Below are 20,535 nucleotides of genomic sequence, written 5' to 3' on the forward strand. Positions count from 1 at the left end.
ATGGCTGCTCCAGCACGAAACTGAAAGTAGATAATTTAAGTCGTCGTCCTTTTTCGTATTCGCATTTCTACTCAGGTTCCGACAATTATGGCGGAAACGCCAACGTCGGCAGTCGGTGGTCGGCACGAAAACGAAAGTGCCGACAAAGCCAACGGGAGAAAAGGGGGACGCTGGCAGTCGGCCAAGCCTCGCACTTCGCACATTGACTGATACAGGTGGGCCTAGTGATAGCATCGGCCGCCTCGCGGGTCGCGTCGCGATTGTCGGATTTCAGACAATTGTCGGCAAACATGCAGGTCTATGAGCTTAGAACATTTGAACAGCTTGCTGACGAATTATAGAGCCAGTGAGATGTGCGTACATACCTCCTGAAAGCGCCGGTGTAGCTGCATGATGAGGTCGTGGATCTCTCGTCGTTTGTTCAGCACCAGCTCCTCGGGGAACCATGTCTGCAGGCCCTTCATGGGGATCTGGAAGTCTGCGATAGGGTCCTGGAACAGCAAACACAAGAATTGGTTAAGTTTTAGTAAAAGTTTTACGGCCCATGCAAAAAAATATGGTCATATTAGTGTTGAAAATTATAGAGGTGTTAAAAGAGAGTAACAAACACAGAAAAAGGAGAGATAAATGTGATAGATGTTTGACAGGAAAGAAGGAACAAACCACACCACAGCACCCGGCAACCGCCCACAAGAATGTTATTGATAACTGTTAGTATATGGCAAGCAAGAGTGTTTATTTCTTTATATTTTTTTTTGTTCGTTTAAGTACAGAGAGGGACATCAATATAATAACAGTCATTAAGTGCAGGAAAACAACAAGACAGACAGTCAGAACGCCTGAGGGATAGTCATTGTTGTTAACGATCCAGCACAGAGGGATAGTCAAAAAGAAGAACTTATCAGCAATCCCCTGCCTCCACCCACAGTTAAATGCCTTCTCTTAAATAGCACTGTTTATTGTTTATTGTTTCAGGAAGCAACATCCCTGCACTCCGGACATGTCCATTGATGCTCCGTTGCTCTCTCCAAAATGTTGCCGAGGGTCCTTCTACTGATTAAATAGCAACATCAAGACAAAGAAAAATGTGCCCTCAAAACACAAGCAACAGCCCCCAACTGCGCTGTGCAAGAAGTCTAACCAATACACACGCTTAAATGCGTCACACCGCTGTGGAATCGAGTGCCAGTCAATTTTTGGGCATGTAGAGTTATTGGTATCATCTTAAAGCTTGTTAGTTTGGGTAACTTTCGGTGAAAGAAATAACCATCTTTTATCAACTCACTGAATACGGTTCCCGTCACGCAGGATGGAGTTGGCGATTTTGTTCCGTATCTTGTGCTCTTGTCACATGTACGGGGACGGACCCCAGAGCTAGTTTTGCCACTTGTTTCCTTTCGTGCCGAGTAGGGCAAAAGTTGCGTGATAACTTTTTAAGAAATTGAAGGTGAAGGACAGTCACCCCAACTAGGGTTGAACTGACCGGAACTCGCGCTATATTTTTTCTTTACAGCTGATAGTAATTTGATAGTCGCGTCGTAGTAGTTGTAGCGGTCGCAGAAGTCGCATTCACAAGAATAACATAATTTCGCTGAATGCGATACTTCTGTTTGTTTTATTAGTTCTAGTGACACAGAATATGATGTGTCTGATGGTTAGGATCCTGGATATCTACCCGAACATGGCCTGAGTCGTAGTTTTAGGGCTAGATCTAGATTCTGGTTCACAACTTCGTGGCCTACATCTGTCTCATGTAATTCAGTGTATGGGTCTGAATCAACGCACAGCCCAGCTTTTATATTTTCACAAAACACTCACACATGCATACAAATCAAAACAGAACACTTTGAACTTTTATTTTTGTTGTTGTTATGAATTTCATTCTATCTGTCATGTCTCTGGAAATTTTTTCGAAAAATCAAATTCATGCCAATTTTTCCCAAAAGATAAAAATTTAAGTATTAGACTTAGACAACTTTTTTTGTATCAGATTAAGCTTGAATGTAACTTTACTGTGTCAAAAAATAATTACAATAGGGTAATTCTGAGAGTTGTGTTTTGAAATACCCCCAAAAATGCCAGTATTCAGCGCTAGTGACTCGTGAAAGGGGCCGGTAGTCAGTAAGTCAGTCAAGATATTTGCGGCTGAAGGAGGTGGGTTTCAGAGGTAAAATTAGCCAGAAAATGGCTGCCAAAGTTGGTGACTAAAATAGCTTGAGAGTCCTTGGAAACGAAAAATTTACATTTTTGTGTCTTTAATCAATGCTTATCAGTAAAAATCTTCACAGAGATGTATTTTTTTAATGGACCAAACACATGTGGAGCCAAAAAAACAATAATTTGATATAAAAATGAAAAAATGCACATTTCTTCAAATTCATTATTTTGGTGAGTGCCTGATTTCACCACAACGCCTTACAAATTTTGCAGTTTTTTTTTTTAAAGAGGAGAAAACTGACCTGAAAGAAGCTCTCAACGTACTGCAGGAGAAACACACCACAGTCGCTGTAGTTGCTCTGCTGAGGAACTTTTGGAGTAGAGCCCCGGAGAATCTTGGCAATGTTTCTCTGCTCAGACTTCTTTGCATTCCATTCACATTGTAAATAGCTGTGGAAAAAGATTAAGAAGTTTCATACATTTTTTCACCAGTCTCACTTCTATTTCCTAGCAACACATGATTTACACGAACAGTCAAATTAAAAAAGTAGGTGGTTGGTGGGTGCTCTGGTGTAGTTTGTTCCTTCTTTCCCATCAAACATCTAACATCCTTATCTCTCCTCTCTTTCAATGTTTATGACTCTCTAGACAGCCTCTTATCTTCAGCACTTAAGTGACCAAAATGTGTTGCAAGTGGCGTAAAACTCTTAATAAAACTAAATTAAAAGGGATGAACAAGAAAGAAAAACAACATATTTTTGCTTTGCACTCCCTGTGTCAGTAAACTGACACTGTTTCATTTAAGTTCTAAGTGTGTGCAAAGAGAAATGCAATGATACGACCCGTCACTTAGAATTGGGAAAGAGAGCAAGACATACCCATCAAACAAATAGAAGGAATGTGAAGTATAAGAAATCAACTCACTCTCTCAACATCCGAACATTTGGCGCCCTGCTTGGGCCAAGTAAGGAATCAAACATCAAAATGCAGGGTCTGAAACAGAAAGGTGACATGAAATTTATTATATGGATGCTTCTCATCAACAAATAATGGAAAAGCACAAATTTTAGCCATCTAAATAAAATTGCTTGACATGAAAAGAGTAGTCAAAAGGTCAAAATTTTCAAATTGAAACATAGACCTTATTGTATTGTGAATGTCTCCAACTTCAGAATATTTTCAATACAACAGTTCTTCACACACAGTCTATTTGCAGCGAAAGGAAACAGTTAAAAACAGTTTTCTTAAAACAACAAAATAATAACAATTTTTTTTATGACTGTGACTACAATATGTTTTGGAGTTCAGATCTTTATGAAAATCAATTAAGTTATACAAAGTTTAGTTTTAGTTTTAGTAAGAGTTTTACGGCACTTGCAACACAATAAAGTCATATAAGTGCCGAAGATTAGAGGTGGTACAAGAGAGCAACAAACACAAAAAAGAAGGAGGGGAGATAAGAAGATAGCTGTTTGATAGGAAAGAAGGAGCAGCATACAAAGACAATATTTTTTTTTAGTTTGAGTAAGAAGAAGCACATCAACATAAAACCTGTCGTGTATTGCTAGGAAAAAGAAAGAAAGACAGAGAGAAGCACCAAAAAAAAGGAAAGAAAAGCAGTGGGACCTACCACTGATGCCCTCCAACCACCCGCTATAACATGGATAGATGACAGAACTGTAGCTCATGGAAAACTCTCCTGAGACTTCTGGTAACTTCAGATACAAACAAAAACAAAACAAAGAAAGGCAACAAAAGCTGATGAGATTCCATATTGGACTACTCAAGTTCGAAGATAATCTGATGCGCCTAGACGGGTATGTTATCTACTTTCGCTCCATCAAAAGAGCTTACCACCAATGTTCCTATAAGGATATTTAATTTACTTTGTCTGCATCGCAACAAGCTTAGCACTCACTGTTTCTGTCCCAGGTTGTACTTGCTTTCCTCATTGTCAATACATTTTTGAGGGTCTAACTGCTTGCCAAGGATTGTCTGTGAATACACACAAAAGAAGCCCCTTCTCCATAAACAACAAAAACAATTAATAATTAAAAGTCAGCACAAACATTTGCATTATGTTCACTATGATTCAATCATAGATACAGAGGCTTAGGGCACGGTGAGAACAAAAAATTTAATTTAACGAATAAAACACAATTGAGTGCTAAAAGGCTTGCAGAGAACTAGAGTACAATCTTCAAGTAAAAAATAGTACACGCAGGACATAGATCTACCTCATAAGGAGACAGAAATTACCTTAGGCTCTATGTTTGAGGCCAAAAGCAAACAATGTCACAAGGTTGCTGGCGTTGAAATTTTCTAACATTCAGACTTCAACATAAATTAAGGACCATTTGCAAACACTCTTGAGTGGCCTTCTTGGGTCGACTTGCAAAAGGGCGTTCTTGGCTTGATGGCGCTGCCTCAAGCGGACAATGACAGAGCGTGACACTGCAAGCCTTCTGGCAACTTGTCGGGCTCCAACTCCATCCTGCAGCCATGCCATAGCTCTGGCACGATCAAAGTCTCTCAGCTTTAGTCTCGGTGGCATGGTGATGCCATACTGGATTTTGCGCAAACGGCGACTTACATTGCCACTAAAGCGAGCACAGTTCGAATCTGTACGTCCGTTTATGACGTACACTAGAAATTTTAACTGAAGAATGTCCATGGTGTTGCACACAAGTCAATAAAATAAAGCAAATTTGGCAAAAATTCCCCGGGGATTTCCGTGCTGCTCGAGGTGGTTTTGCTCCTTTAGGAATCTTTGCAGTACGGGTTGGTAACCCATTAACATTTTCAGAACAAAGAAATTTGAAACATTCCTTGAGGTCTTTTTTTCTGAATTTAAAAAAAATCAGGGCTGTCTGTTAAGGTGGTCCTTAACTTATGTTGGAAGTCTGTATTTCCGAGCTCCCTACCCAAAATTTCAGCAAAATTCCCTCACTACATTGGGCATTTCACTGTTTCTTTGTACACTTTACTACTTCACATTTCACACATCACATGGTCTGGTTAAGCACCCAGTCACCACTGTAGATTTTACAACCATCGGTTCTCAACTTTCCGCACTATGATTTTCCAATCACAGCCAGTCCACTCTTCGATGTTGTATTCCTACTGTTTCCCCTGTCCACCTCTTTGCTTCCCTTCTTGTGCTGTTCCCTACAGTATAGTCGTGGCCAGTCAGGGTGATTGTGTGATGTGCCTGTACCACTGTAGTTTGTGTCCTTTCCTTTAAACCAGGTCTTCATACCGCTCGATGGCATTTACAATTCTGGTTCTCACTACCTGATTGGCTATGTGATCTCTATACGAGACACCGAGGAGTTTGCAGAAACGTCTATCTCTAGTGTCTGCATCTTTTTTTAGACGCCTGCTGTCACAACTGATATTTGCATACAGTTAAATATTATACACAAATGAAAACAGAATACCAAAACTATACCTGTTAACAATTCCACTGATACCCCTCCAGCCCTTCATTTAAATTCAATATGTTATCACAGAACAGTGTTCTTTAAGTCTGATCAATAACCCTTACCTTCGGTAAAGGTTCCGGATTTGTTTCTTCTGCTGGAGTATCTTCTGACCCCTGTGGAAGGTGAAAGGTGGCAGTTCAGTAAATAGCAATCTACTTTGGAGATGAAATTCAATCACACAAAAACAGAAATGCTACCACTTATTCAACACTACGAATCAACTTCAGTCTTGAGGCCTGTATTTTCTCTTCTTCCGGGTAGCGAGTTCTGATTCAAATTTTTATTTGCAGGGTTCCGAGTTTGATGAATCCATCAGAAAGTTTGTTTTCCCTGTCACAGTACTTCCTACTTTGAATGGGCAAGTAGCATTCGGTCAAGACAGAATAAGTGAATGATAGCCCAATGCACTTAACAGAACACAACAATGCATACCTGTTTGTTTGAAAGGGGGGGTGGGGGGGGGGGGGGGGGGGGGGGAAGGAGAGCTGAAATTGTAAATCAAAAGTGCAAGCTTGCAAATAAAGTGATTGTGAAGTGAAGGGAGTTTTCAGCTGGACGCACAACTACAAATACACACTTCAGCCTGTTTTCTCTGAGAATATTCCAGCAACTTACCCCAGTTTCCGTATTATCATCCTCTGTGTCTTCCCCATGCACCGTGCTCGGGATGAAGGGAACCACCTCTGGGTTGGCCAGACCAGGGAAACAGATCACTGCCAGGTACCAGTGGGAGCTGTGGAATAGGGAATGTCAAATGTCGCATATCACATGTTGTACATTACATATGTGAGGCGTCATGGTGAAATCAGGCCCTCGTCAAAACGATGAAATCAAAGAAACGGGCATTTTACCTCCAGTTAGGCAATTTTTATTGAATGTTTGTTTTTATTCAACACCTTAAATACCCATGTAAAAACATATTTGCATGTGAATTTTACTGAAAAATGATTAATAGCACAATTATGTAAATTTTCAGTTTTCAGGAACTCTCAAGCTATAGAAGTCACTAAACTTTGGTGGCCATTTTCTTGCTAATTTTACCTCTGAAACCAGGCTACCCCCATATCCGTCAATCGCAAAAAATCTCTTGACTTCTATTCAAGATAGATGGGTATTCTTTTCGTTGAATGCAAGGCAAATGAATAAGCTCTCAGGTGATTTCAATAGCTCCATATGCCCAGAAATCGCAAGTGCCTGATTCCACTGCATCATGACACACATTGAGGCCTTTGTGATAATTACAAGCTGCAAGCTATTATTTCCTTTACTTAGCTCCCTTTACCATGGTAGCTAAAAGCTGCAGCAAGCAAGGTATATAGCTTCTCTTCCTCCTCAGATTTAAAGTGCATCATCAATTCATGACAGATGAACTATTATTACTATTTATAATCAATGAAGCTACTAAGAAATACAGAACAACACAAATCCTGAATTATGTTTTGTGTCTTTGTGCGAGTAAAGAGAAGCACATCGATTAAGTGTGGGGGGGAAAAAAGGATAGACAGAAGGAAGTAATAGAGGGAAAGAAAAGAAGTAGGACCTTATGGTGGCACCCTCAAGCCACCCGCTAAGGGAACAAACACCATCATGAGTCACAAACATCCAAGGGTCAGGGTTGCAGTAATTAACGAAACATCAAAGGGAAAATATCTTTGTGAAAATCAGTCACGGCTTTGGTCTCCACGTGCATCTCACTTGTGGAATTAATTTCTACAGACTGCGTTGGACCACTGAAGTTCTTCAAACCATCACAGTTAGAGTTAAAGAAAAGAGAAGCACATCAGTTCAATCCTGGCCATTTACAGCAAGGGAAGAGCAAGATAAAAACAATACAGTGAAAGAAAACAAGTAGGACCTAAAAGTGATGCCCTCTACCCACTTACTATTCACATAGTACTCATGAGAGCTATGGGAAACAGAGACCACAACACGATCAGAAATCACCTTGAGTAAATAGTAGTAGAAGTTATCAAAATGTCAAACATAAATCATTTGGACATTGGTCGTAGTCTTTACCTCCACAAGATACATTTCACTTAGAGAACCCATAAGTGCACATCAACTCAACAGCACACAGTAATAGAGTGGAGTACAAAAGACAACTCACTGTTCGTTGATTGGGACAATAATGAAGTCTTTGCTGAACAGGTCAACTGTTTTGGTCCATTTTTTCACACGGGCATGACGGCGCTCCGGCAAGCTGCAACCAAAGACAAAAATAAAAAGATGTAAGTATGAACAGGAATGTTTTTAAAATCATTTTGCCACATAAAAAAAAAAAATATTCATCCAGATATTTACCAAAGCTATCCCATCCCATTAATTGCCCCTTCCCGCAAAACTTTCTACCAAAAATTCCCAAATTTCCTGCTCAACAAAAAAACACAATATTTGCAGCCTAAGACCCCGATACTAGGGAGTCAGGAACAGAAGAGATGTTGACGAAGTGAGATCTTAGCTGAGATAAAATAATCCATGACCAAGTCAGTGATAACATCTCGAGGAGATCTGTACAGTGTAAAGTTCTGTTGAACATATCCACCAATCAAACTGAAACACATTATGGGTATGGTTACCTTTTCTTTGCGTCTTCCTCCGTCTTCCCAAAGAGCCTGTCTCGTTGTGTCAAGCGCTTGTAGAAGAAGGAACTAAAGATGTGAGTCCTTTTCCGATTTTCTTCATTGAGTATTTCCTCGTACAAATACCTGTTTCGTGGACAAAGAAAAGTTAAGAATTTTTATTTTTTTTAAATGTTTAAGTTTCGATAGGTTTGTGAGAACTAAATTGTTGCCAGAACTTTTTTTTAAAACCTTATCCTGCTTTACCGGATAAAACTGCGATCGAGCGCCAGCTATCCTGAGGGAAACTTCGGAGGGAACCAGCTACTAGATATCAAGTTCTACTTTCGTCTTCACAGAAAAGATAAATCTAAAGTTATGACTAAAACACTTTTAAGAAGACATTTCGTTGCTATGGCAAGGAAAATGAGCCTCTCCAAATCTCTCCACCCTATACAGTAGGGTCTCACAGCATTACTTTCTTGCCAGAGAAGCTCTGTACAGGAAAATGACAATATATTTATAAATAGCAGTATTCTTTTATCTAGACTTCACTTCAAGCAAGACAGCCATTAAAAAAGGTAGTCTTTTATAATCGCTGGTGGTATTACACATAAACACATCAATCTTACAAAGCTTTTCACAAGTTCAAAACTACAAGAGAGCTAATATTTTCTTCATAAACAAGTCCCTGAAAAACTATGCCAATAGTAGTAAATTCCGTTTGAAAGGAGAAAAATTGAAGTTTTCTTGTCTATAAGCTGTTCATATTTTAGAAGAAAAAAAATAAAGGCAATCTTCACAAAAGTTATATGTCCTCAAATGAAACAAAAATAGAAAATTTCATCACTTTTGAATATGACCTACAAGTATACTTAATGAAAAAATACCATAAACAATGAATTACGCTTCTTCGTCAGGTGCAATATCTGAAGGACATCAGCAAGGACGATTCGCTTGTCACTTTTCTACTCTGATGTTCTCAAAAGACCTATATTATGTGTCACAACACTGTGGAATCTGGCAACAGTCAATTTTTGGGCAAGCAGGTCTTTTGGTGTCATCTTAAAGCTTGTTCATTTGTCTTGCTTTTGATTTAAAAAATACCCATCCACCAGTAACAAAGATTGAGATATATGCTTTTGAATGACGCGGCGGTCGCCAAGTGTCCGAGGTAAAATTGGCAATTACCAAAGCTTGAGCTTTATGCCTTTGATCAACGATTTTAAGAAAACTCCATAGAGAGAAGTGTTTTTAAACGGAGGTAAAAGGTCAGAAACGCGGAATGAAGAATTGGAGAATACTGCAACAACAGGCAAGTTTGATAGAAAGAGAGGCAGAGGCAGACAGAGGGAAAAGATACTGGACAAGTTGACAACATTGCTTGGAGCAGCAAGGAGGTCCACGATCGCCCACGACAGTCGGCAAGGCACCGGATGATGATGAAAAGGTGTTGAGCAAACAAAATTTTGACAAAAAGTGCCTAACAGGCAGGAAAATTTGTCTGCTTTTTCGATTTCACAAAATTTCGACAAGAGTCTAATTTCACCACGATGAAATACATATGTGAGATGTGCTGACAAAATGAGTTACTTCTCACGATCCCAGAATGGAGATATCGGCTGAAAATCGACACTGGGGTCAGATTTATAGATGTTCAATTGATGCCATTTTGTTCAAGTTTACTATGTCTTTTACTATTCCATGCTCACAAATTGTACAAACTTCACCTATCAAGTTGATGTATCAATTTCCATAATGCTCAAATCCGAGAAGTAACTCATTTTGTCAGCACACCTCACATATTATCCTGGTTTTTACGTACTGTAGGTAAAAGTCAATGATGACATCATTGAGGAACTCTCCCTCGGTCAGACAGTAAAGGTCCTCTGTGGTGATTGGGATGCCTCGAGCTGGTGGGAATGGATACTGCAGCAGCCTGGGAAGGGGGAATAAGACTTGATAAAACGTAAACTGAGACAACCGTATATTATAAGAATATGGCAAGTGATACTTTGGACAACTCTTCAGGAATTAGTTTGAGGCTTTGACTGCGAAACTAAATACTTCACTGTGATCTATCAAACTCAAACTGTGAAAACAACTACTTAATGACAGTAAAAGAGTCAGGAGCAAAAAAAAAAATTGGTAATGTTAAACATCACAAAAATTGAATTATATAACAGAGACCAACACTATTGCCAAATGTATATAAGATCAAAGAAAATATTCAGTCCCACTATTTTCTGTATCTAATGTGAATTCTCGAAACATTTGCTAAACAGAAGTAAACACATTCTTTGTATATTTGCCAGGCCAATGTGCACATGAGACCCAACAATATTCAAACCGAAGAGACAGCCACCCTTATTCTCAGGAAACGTAGCTAGCATCCAAGGTACTAACCCCTCAGCTAGCCGTAAGACACAATGTCAAAGTGCTATGAAAAATAGAATTACCTGACGGAAGGTACGTCAAAGAGCTGTTTCTGCTCTGGTGGAGAGCTGGATGTGCTGTCTGGCTCATTATCCATACTGTCCGAGGGGCTGTAAGATGGCCCGGATATATTGGACAGGTCTTGGTTCATCCTGTTGTAACTGGAGGAATATAATCGTACCGTTTCAGAACAAGAACATAACCTCTCCTTCTTGAAATGGACAACTAACAAACCACTCCTGCCCATCATTTATCTACATGCATTTAAAAAGAAAAATAGATATGAAAGAAAGAAATGTTTAATTTTATACCTCCCCACCTTTCGAAAAAAAAAAGCCAATTAAAAAGGACTTCCCTTAAAAACAATCAGACGAAATATATTGCAAAAAAAAATAGCATTGTGAAAATAATTACTTCCCTTCAAAACTCTTAAGATTAATGAAAGATTTCCTTATTTCCACTTGACTATTCTGAGTATACTATTTCTAATGTGTGTCATTCCGACCGATTTCAAAGAAAAGGGGCCTTATCTTGACTCAACTTATATCACCCCCCCATATCTTAGCCAATGACAACTGTATTCAACTTCTTCAAAAACAAAAAAGCAAAAAATAATTAAGTCAAAACCCATCAATCAAATTTGAACAATCTTCTTCAAGTGCCAGATTTGAAACACCTCCGTGATCATGGTTTGCTACTCATTTTTCTGCTCTGATGCTTTCAATATACTTATACTATGGGGGCTCTCGTGGTCAAGAAGTTAAGGTGTTGGCCTCTCATTCAAAGGTCCCGGGTTCGAATCTGGGTAGCGGCCGAAAAATTTTCTTCTCTAAAATTGTCTCCTTTCACCTCCTTTCCTGCTCGCTAGTAATATTCTGTAGTCTGCTTTCGTCTCCTCTTTCTGCCCCCACCCCCTCACCTCCTTTGCCCCTTCTTCTGGGCTCCTGACTCTTTCTGCAGCCTTTCTACTGCTACTCCTTGACTCTTTCTTACAGCTGTCTTTCTGCCACACCCCTGACCTTCTGGTAGGAAAGATCTACACCTAACCTTCTCGGACAAGGGCGAAAAATCTCAGGAGGGCCCGTGTGCAAGTTGCGCATGTTAAAGATCCCCTGGTGGTCTAAAATCGATAACAGTAGGCTTCGGCCGCCACCAGCGCAAAATTCAAAATTTCCTACCAACTAAAAGTATTAGGTGTGTCCCGCGCGGTCATATGACCTTATGCAGTTGCGAGCGCCGTAAAACCCTCTACTATAAAAAAAAACTTATACTATCATAAACTTTCCCCCTGCATTATTTGCTCGTTCTATTAGTTACTTATTCTTGGTCTAACTTTGCCTCTTTAGCCTTTCATTTTTCCAGTGAGAGCAAGAACATTATCTCATCCAAAATTTTTATGCAAAGAGCAACACAGACCATTGATCACACAGCCCGCAATAACTACAGAACAAACAGTCAACAGAGCACATACAGAGCCCATACAGACCATAGACCGCAGAGCACAAAACCCACTGACCTCTTCTTAAACTTCACCACATCCCGCTCCGTCTCAGCCCCGTGAGTAAGGACGGGCGGTGCGGACTGTATGAGCAGGTCATTAGCACTGTCAGGACACAGCTCCTCACTAAAGTTGTTGTCGTCCATGCTGTTGATGTCTGCCCACAGGGAGATGGTCTCGCGGATCATGTCTACAGGGATGTGGTCACGGTCTTCGATGATCACCACCACCATCTTCTGTCTCATGTCTGGGAGAAAACACAAAGCAGGTAATTTTGAAGTAAAGATTGCAGGTGGGGGAGAAAGTCTCAATTTGGACAAACATACACAGGGCAATTTTGAGTGTAAAACGGAAGTGGGGGGGGGGGGGGGGGGTGTTGGGGATGAACCTCAAGGTTCACTCTCATATTTATTCATGTGTGTGCATAATAAACCCTGTGCTTGTCCATATTAGTATTGAGAGAGGAGTGTGTGTATGAGTGGGAGAGGGGGGTGAGTGTAGAGGGAGTGAGTATATGGGTGGGAGAGAAAAAGAGTGTATTGGTAAGAGAGGGAGTGAGGGTATGAGTGAGAGAGAAATAGTATGGGTGAGAGAGGGAGTGAGATTATGGGTGAGAGAGAAAAAGAGGGTACGGGTGAGAGAGGGGCACATTGTCAATCTTTTCCAATGTAACATCAGAAAGTATATTTCATCTTATCTTTCCCATGTCCATCTTATGTCATCAACCCACCTGTACTGGAGGGATCAAAGTACTCATCATCCCCCTTCTCCATGTGGAAGATGCTACGCAGTTTTTCACCACACTCCATGGTCAGGAAGAAGAAGAGCACCCGCTGGGATTCTCCAAAGCAGAACTTCACTTTCTCCACTTCATCAGACAAGATCTCACATTCGTAAACTTCCCCGGAACTCTCAGCTGTAGGGAGGGACAAAACCAACCTCATTACAGTGCATTCTATAGTTATTGCTTACCAGAGTAACTCATTACAGAGTAACTCATCACTGAAACAAATACCAAAACTAATATTAATTTAATTAAAGAGAAAGGCAAGACACCTAGACAGGGCAAAAAAAATTATTGGGGTTTCAGTCAGACTAACAACAACATAGGTCTTCAAACCCAAAGTGACAAAATCTGGCTCCTGAACCCTATAGCCCTACAGTCTCTTTCTCATTCCCCCCCCAAAAAAAAAAAAAAAAAAAAAAAAAATGAACAATGAACAAACTAGACAGTTTATCTGGTCCTGTATCCAATCAACTATATCTGCCATACCAATTGCTGCGAGCTTGAATCTTCTAAAAGCAAAAGAAACTGATGGAGTGACAAAATGTGCTGTATGCCTTTAATCCTGAGTGAGCATCAGGACACACCATGACGTGCCCAGGTTGTTTCAAGTTTCAAACAAAGATCATTACGTTTTAGAGATTTACTCATTGGCCCAAGCCATAATTCACAACGAAGAGCACAGGAATTTTCTTAACAACTTGACTTGACTAATGTTGGCATTACTCCACCAGCCTGTGGCACAACAAATGTTTTTCTAAGAGCAAACTGACTAAAAGGGCTCTGTGCACAGAGGGTGCTAAAGTAGACACTGCATGTGAAGTAGAGAAGAAGACTGTCACTATCTGATTGTTTTCCTTTTTTATACATCGGGAGGGTGGGGATGGGTTGGGGTAGCTGAACAACAAATAAATTTTAAATATCAAGAGTCAGGGGTGTTACGATAGTGTCTTTGTAAGAATGAAATTAATATATCATGATTCCACCAAATTCATAATGATGGGCAGCCCTGAAGCAACCTATACAGTCTACATGTAGAGATAACTAGCGCCTAGTAAGTGACAGAAGATTGTAAAGTCAGTATTTCATTCATATTCTATTTCACTTTCATTAAGGTTTATAAGATATATCATCAGGTTTTTTAGGTATGTGTATTTTGTTTTTACTTTAAAAGAAGAGAAGCATATCAACAGTCATTTAGTGCTGAGTTAAAGTAAGACAGACAGATTCAACAAAAGTACAATAAGGAGGTACAACTTGCTGGTGACGTCCGCCAGCCACCCAGCCAAGGGTACTTACATTTAACTTTCATGCAGACACCCCTCACATTCATGAACAACGGTCCCTCGGCTATGGTCCTCATGGAACCAATCCTCACGCTGCGTATTTCTATTTCGTAGATCGGAGGCTCTTCATCATCCTCATCCTCTTCATCTTCTTCCTCCTCTCCCTCTCCTTGTTCTATTCGAGGTGATGGGACGACAGTGTTGTTTAATTTCTTCGACAGTCTGCTTCTGCCATCCTGCGATTTTAAGTGGGAGACCATTTCTTATCAGTTTATATGTTTTGGTACAGAGCAGCATATCCAAATAATAACAGTGATTCAGTGCTGGGTAAAAACCAGAAAGACAGAAACAATAAATGGAAAGAAAAATGTAGTAGCCCTCTAACCATCCGCTCTCCATCAGACACTAAAAAAAAGTTCGGAACATTTAGACTCTTGAAAAGCATTTAACCTTAGTTCCAGCTAACTGAGCACTTTAAAAAAAACAGGGTGTTTCCCCCCCCCCCCCCCCCCCCACAGAATATTTCAGTATTATTATTTATTTCGTCACGCTTTCAAAAAGAAAAATCATAAAGCAACTTGCAGCTTTGTGTTCACAAAGATGAACAAAGTCTCCAACCCCACATCATCAGATTAAACGAAGAATGTAACAACTACGACATGAAGATCAACATCAACAAAACAGAGACAATGAAAGTAAGCAGAAAGCCAGAACCACTCAGGATACACATCAACAACAACAGTCTCAGACAGGTCCAAAAATTTAAGTAATAATAATAATAATAATAAATAGCATTTGTATAGCGCATATCCCCGCTCAACAGAAGCTCTATGCGCTTTACATTATATTATTACCCCAGCAGACCATAGAACACTCCAAAACATTATCAGCTTCCCGGGAAGCATACAGTGCAAGCAGCTGATTAAGCGCTCAAACACTAACAAACTGACAAGATCTTTCGCTGTCTATGGGCGGGTACCCATTCCCACCTGGGTAAAGTGAGGAAAATTCGTGTAAAGTGCCTTTCCCAAGGACACGTCGGGTCCCTGACGAGATTCGAACCCACGACCTTACGGTTGCAAATCCGAGAGCCTAACCACTAGGCCACCGATACCACAAAAGTACCTCGGAAGTATATTCACAGAGGATGGACGATTGAACAGAGAAATTGAAACAAGAGTGCAAAAGGCCAATAATGTTAGTTACCAGCTAACTCCACTACTGAAACATCCTAACATCCCCATGACAACAAAACTCAAAATGATCAACACCGTATTCATCCCTACACTCATCTATCAATGCCAAACATGGACCACGAACAAGACAATAGAGCAAAGAATTACAACATGTGAAATGCGATGCCTTAAAAAAGCAGTAAACAAGACCTGGCAAGACAAAATTAGAAACTCTGTAATCCGAGAAATGGTGGGCACAAATGACGTCATGCGTCACATCCAACACCAAAGAATCAAATGGTTCGGACATCTCCTACGATTACCAACACACCATCCAGCACAACGTGCCTGCATAAAAAAATTTGATGGCAACAAGGCTAGAGGGCGACCGAGAAAGACCTGGATAGATGGAGTCCGGGAAACATTAACCACCCCCGGCATCCCCCTGACCCAAGCTCTCCGGCTGGCGATAGAGAGACGTATCTTTCTTCCCGTGACACCCAAAAGGATATAAGTGGCGGATAAAAGTAAAAGTAAGTAAACTTGTGTGCAAACAAAAAATGAACATAAATGGACAAAACACACACACAACTCAGCAGATAACCAGGCAGCAGATTGTAGGCAGTAACTTAAACTTACCTCGTCCTGCATCCGAGCTCGTCTAAAACGACCAAAAGCATTGACAGGCTCTGACTTGAGGTGAGGGAAGACGGGCGATTCTCCGCCCGAGGAGTGAGCTGGACTGGGCATGTAGCCGGGCATTGAGTTTGAGGTCGATGACGGCTCATCTTCATCAGATGAGATGGTCACAGTCACTGGGAGATAGATAAAAAGTCAAGTTTTAGTTTTAATAAGAGTTTTACTGCACTTGCAACACAATTAGGTCATGTAAGTGCCGAAGATTAGAGGTGTTATTAGATAGTAATATACAAACAAAAGAAGGAGGAGAGATAAGGGCGATAGATGTTTGTAGAAAAGAAGAAGCAAATCACACCAGAGCACGCGCCTACCACCGACAGATTAAAGTCGACTAATCGGGACAAAATGTTCACTGTCAGTGAAGAAAAGAAAAAAGTAAGCTCATCTGAACAAAGTTGGTTACTGGACACAAGAAAAAAGTTGACTCGATCAAAATAGTGACAGTCACTGGGGGCTAGATTAACCCTCGTCCTGAGGGAGCCGGGTTTATGTAGCCCGATAAGCCTATTTCCGCATCTCACCTACGTTCTGGTCCCGAGTCAGTGTAGCTCCTGGCTCAGCGCACGCGCATCCTCTTACGTGTCATTCGGGTCCCGAGTCGGATCCCCATTAACGCAGGTCAAGTGTGTGTGCGTCAGTCTGCTTCAGTTTGTGTGCGTTTGTGGCCTTCTTCTAGAACCACCTGCGTTGGTTCGTAATCGAGCCATACGTCTCATTCAAAACATGCCAAGTTGGTAGCTCTAAATGTTCGTCCAATGAAATTATAGAAGAAATTGACCCACTTAGCCATGAGGAGCTCGAAAGGATAGTCAGGAAACAAGACTTCCATTTTTCTATACAAAATCTTTCAAATGAGCTTGATTTTGTATGAAATGATACTACCTGATAAAAAATAAGCTTGTTTGATAGTTTTTAATTCCATTGTGCAGGTACAAAGAACAATTTGAGTGTAAAACGTTCGGAAATTGACCTACATTATCCCCTTTCGAACCTCAGGTCATTCATAACAACAAGAGCGTCCAGAAAGGTTATTCAAATGGGCGTAACTACTCGTAATGTCTTATCAGCTTGTGAGAGGGGGTTATTCATGTGTTTGTAACACTTTATAAATAGAAAGCTATGAAAGATAGAGCGTTATTTTCATCATCGGTTAACACACTCCCACGGTAGTCATGGTGAAAACACACGTTTCCCGGCGCGCGCGCTGTGCACTTAAAGTACACACTGAAAGACCCCGGCGGCCTGCCCGGCACGTCCGACGTAAACGGTTGCTGATGAGATCTGCATCTCGGCACAGACGCAGGACAAGAGTTAAAGTAAAGACATTAGACGAAATAATCAGTCATTACGCGCAAGATAAAAGTAAACTCATTAGATGAAATAGTACTAGTCACTGGAAGATAGAGAAAGGCAAATACAATGTTACTGGGTTTTTTCCACTCATTTGAGTCTTTTAGCCTTAATAAACAGATGCACATTGACAAAACAACGTTCAATTAGAGCTGAGAAAAAGACAGACACACAGACAGACACACAGAAGATTTTCCTTCACAAAATGAATAATATCTTTAAAACATAAGCACAATGTCTACATCAAACCTAACAAGCAAAAGGAACCTCACCTGGCTCATCCACTTTCTTGGACCGTTTACGAGGAGCAGGGTTCTTCGCCTTTGGTCTTCCAGCTCGTCTTTTCCCTTGCCCATCAAGACTGTTACCCGAATTTCCGTCAGAGGATAGTCCGTCCATATCACCTGAGTCACTGTCGTAGTCTTCCCCAACTGCAGCGACAAACAGGCAAAAATCTGTTCAGTGTACACATCAGGACATGGTGACATTACCACCAAAGTTTTTCGCTTTAAAAACAAATATGAAAAGTATTGACCTAAATGACATTGAATTTCAAAATATATGTCCAGAATTTGGTACGAAAAGCATGTCTCGACAAAGGTTAAAAATACTTCTTTTAATCAATTTGAGTTGAAAATACGTGACTACACCAGACCTGCCACTCTGTGAAACCCCAAAATCAGGATCTCAGGAGAAAAAATCGGGATTTGGTGAAAAAAATCGGGATCAACAGCAAATCACAAAGGTGACTGCCAAAGCTGACCTAAAATTTTTCCAGGGGTGTTCATAAATTCCTTGGCCTATAATTTTGTCCTCTGTGAGTCTTTGTTTGTTTGCGTGCCTGTGTATTTGCGTGTGTGTGTGTGTTTGCGTGCGCCTGCGCGTGAGCGTGTGTGTGTGTGCATGCGTGCGCGTGCGTACGTGCGAGTTATCATTATTTTTTTTGTAAATCCTGAAGCATCGCGTCAAGTACTCCTAGTCCAAGTGTCTACACAACCCCTCCCCCCCCCCCCCCTACGAATAAGTCGCGAAATACATAAACTTAAGTTGACCCCGTCAACTGACGGTCCCCGACACGCAAAACTCAAACGGCGATAATATGTCACGTGACGCGAATGCGCGATTGAAACAGTTTTACTAAAAGGTCCAATTAACAGCACGTTCACACAAAACACTCTGATGAGTAACACTCGTTCTACTTCTAGAAAAACCAGGCGGCCGGCCGACCAAATGTACCAACAAATTTCTTATCCCTCATGTGTTCACACTAAAGCAACTACAACGGCCGTATGTTAGTCTTGTCAGCGCAGTTACATGTAGTTGTGTAAGGGTTAGAAAGACGGTTGCTGGTCCGAGTGTTTAATGTGAACGCGCAGTTACCAGACCTCGGACAAGGCTTTTTTTAAAAAGTAACAGCGGAACTTCGAATATTATTGATTATTAAATGTCCCAAATTGTAACAGTTACCAGACTATCATCGGAGCGTTCTGAGAGCAGGAAAAGATCACACACAACTTGGGGCGGGTCAACTACTAAATGCGGCATCGATATTTAGCGAAATAGTGCTCCGAGACTTTCCTACTGACAAAAAGTTCGACGGGAGCTTCCCGCGATAAAGGAGAAGGCAGAGTAAGTTTTTAGAAAGATCCGGCACATCAGCAGACTGGGACAAAAAATCGGGGTACACAAGATCAAAATCGGGAAAATCGGGAGGATTTAAATTTGGGGCAAAAAATCGGGATATCCCGACTAAATCGGGATGAGTGGCAGGTCTGCTACACAATGATGGGCAAGGGCAACTAAAGAAAATTAGGTACTTCAGAGTGTTGGCAAATTATTTGACATGACCAAGATTGGCAATTGAGAGCAAAAAAACGTAGGTCCAAGCAAGTTTGTGTCTCATAAAATCATACCAAAGAGCACGCATAATAGGAGCTGACATTGGATGCCTCAATTTGGCAAGTTATGTAACCTCTTCATGGTTAAATGGACAGTAGTTTCATCCCTACATGCACGAGGCATACATGTTTTAACCCTACATACACATATAGTTTCATCCCTGCCTTCAGGACAAGACAGAAAGCACCACACACACACACACCAGACTCACCTGGTGCCCTGGCTCCATTCCTCCCCTTGAGCCCACCTCCTCTCGTCCTGCCAGGCCCACCCCTGGCCCCCCTCCCCCGGCCTCGCACGCCAGAGTTCCCGTAGAACGACACGCTGTTCATCACATTCTGGACACCGCCCACAGATCTCTTGTTCCACGACTCCCCCTGGGGGTGAGAGTCCTGCCCGGATGGCGAGGAAGTCCCCAGCGAGGAAGGCGAAGCAGACGTGCCTGTTGTTTTTCCTGCTGGGTTTTTCTTCAGAGAGTGGATCTTCACCTCCCCCTGGAATATCCTCTTACATCCCTCGCACCGTTTAAAGTTGCGACTTGTGTACCCGCAGAGCTTGCACACTCGGAAGTGCTCTTCGTTCTGGTGAGAGTCCGAACAGAACATGTTAAGACATTAAAAATAGCACATTAAGACAAAGTTGTCAAACAAATAAAGGAGACAAAACACTCCCGTTAAATAACAGGTTTCTACGTCCATTTACTGTGAAAACCGAGTACAACATAGTATTGACACATATGCCCTGCATACTGTGTCAAAGCCTGGAGACAATGTGATCTGTGTTCTTTTTTCAGTTTGATGCTAAAAAAATAAGGTATAAAACATTTTAGCCAGGAGAGTGAATCTTTGAATCCCATTTTCTCAAAAACTATGCATCATGAAGTAAGAACCCTGTCATTCTTAGGGCAATGATATGACTGGCAAGATGATCATTCTCTTTGTACTTCTTTGAAACAAAATTTTAATAAAAGAGACTCTCAAATTGATAAAAACAAAATATAAAATTGAAACCCACTCTCAAAAAGACATTAACGATTGACACAAAATTAAAAAGCACTTACAACGTGACACAAGCATTTTAATTAATTCAAAACTTTCTCATAATAACAAAAGAAAGCTAATGAATTTAAAACTCTACATAAAATGACAGAAGCCATTTAACACTTACAGTACTGAAGGCTCATATAGTAAAAAAAACCTAAAGTACCA

At 40.9% G+C, this 20,535-nt stretch overlaps 1 protein-coding gene across 2 annotated transcripts in view; it reads right to left on the reverse strand.

Moving 5' to 3' along the window:
• LOC101864041 overlaps nucleotides 1–20,535 on the reverse strand; it is a 59,505-nt gene that overhangs the window by 4,663 nt on the left and 34,307 nt on the right. For both annotated transcript variants that reach the window (XM_005090554.3, XM_013086660.2), the window contains exons 10-25: nucleotides 19,539–19,908; nucleotides 17,701–17,859; nucleotides 16,019–16,194; nucleotides 14,218–14,440; nucleotides 12,865–13,050; nucleotides 12,153–12,381; nucleotides 10,660–10,797; nucleotides 10,026–10,139; nucleotides 8,219–8,347; nucleotides 7,750–7,842; nucleotides 6,258–6,375; nucleotides 5,705–5,755; nucleotides 4,076–4,152; nucleotides 3,082–3,150; nucleotides 2,460–2,607; nucleotides 366–491 (exon numbers count right to left, since the gene is read on the reverse strand). In XM_005090554.3, coding sequence (XP_005090611.1) covers nucleotides 366–491; nucleotides 2,460–2,607; nucleotides 3,082–3,150; nucleotides 4,076–4,152; nucleotides 5,705–5,755; nucleotides 6,258–6,375; nucleotides 7,750–7,842; nucleotides 8,219–8,347; nucleotides 10,026–10,139; nucleotides 10,660–10,797; nucleotides 12,153–12,381; nucleotides 12,865–13,050; nucleotides 14,218–14,440; nucleotides 16,019–16,194; nucleotides 17,701–17,859; nucleotides 19,539–19,908 — 2,406 coding nt within the window. The remainder of the gene's footprint in view (nucleotides 1–365; nucleotides 492–2,459; nucleotides 2,608–3,081; nucleotides 3,151–4,075; nucleotides 4,153–5,704; nucleotides 5,756–6,257; nucleotides 6,376–7,749; nucleotides 7,843–8,218; nucleotides 8,348–10,025; nucleotides 10,140–10,659; nucleotides 10,798–12,152; nucleotides 12,382–12,864; nucleotides 13,051–14,217; nucleotides 14,441–16,018; nucleotides 16,195–17,700; nucleotides 17,860–19,538; nucleotides 19,909–20,535) is intronic.

Source organism: Aplysia californica, unplaced genomic scaffold (assembly GCF_000002075.1).
Source record: "Aplysia californica isolate F4 #8 unplaced genomic scaffold, AplCal3.0 scaffold00019, whole genome shotgun sequence".
Lineage (NCBI taxonomy): Eukaryota > Metazoa > Mollusca > Gastropoda > Aplysiida > Aplysiidae > Aplysia > Aplysia californica.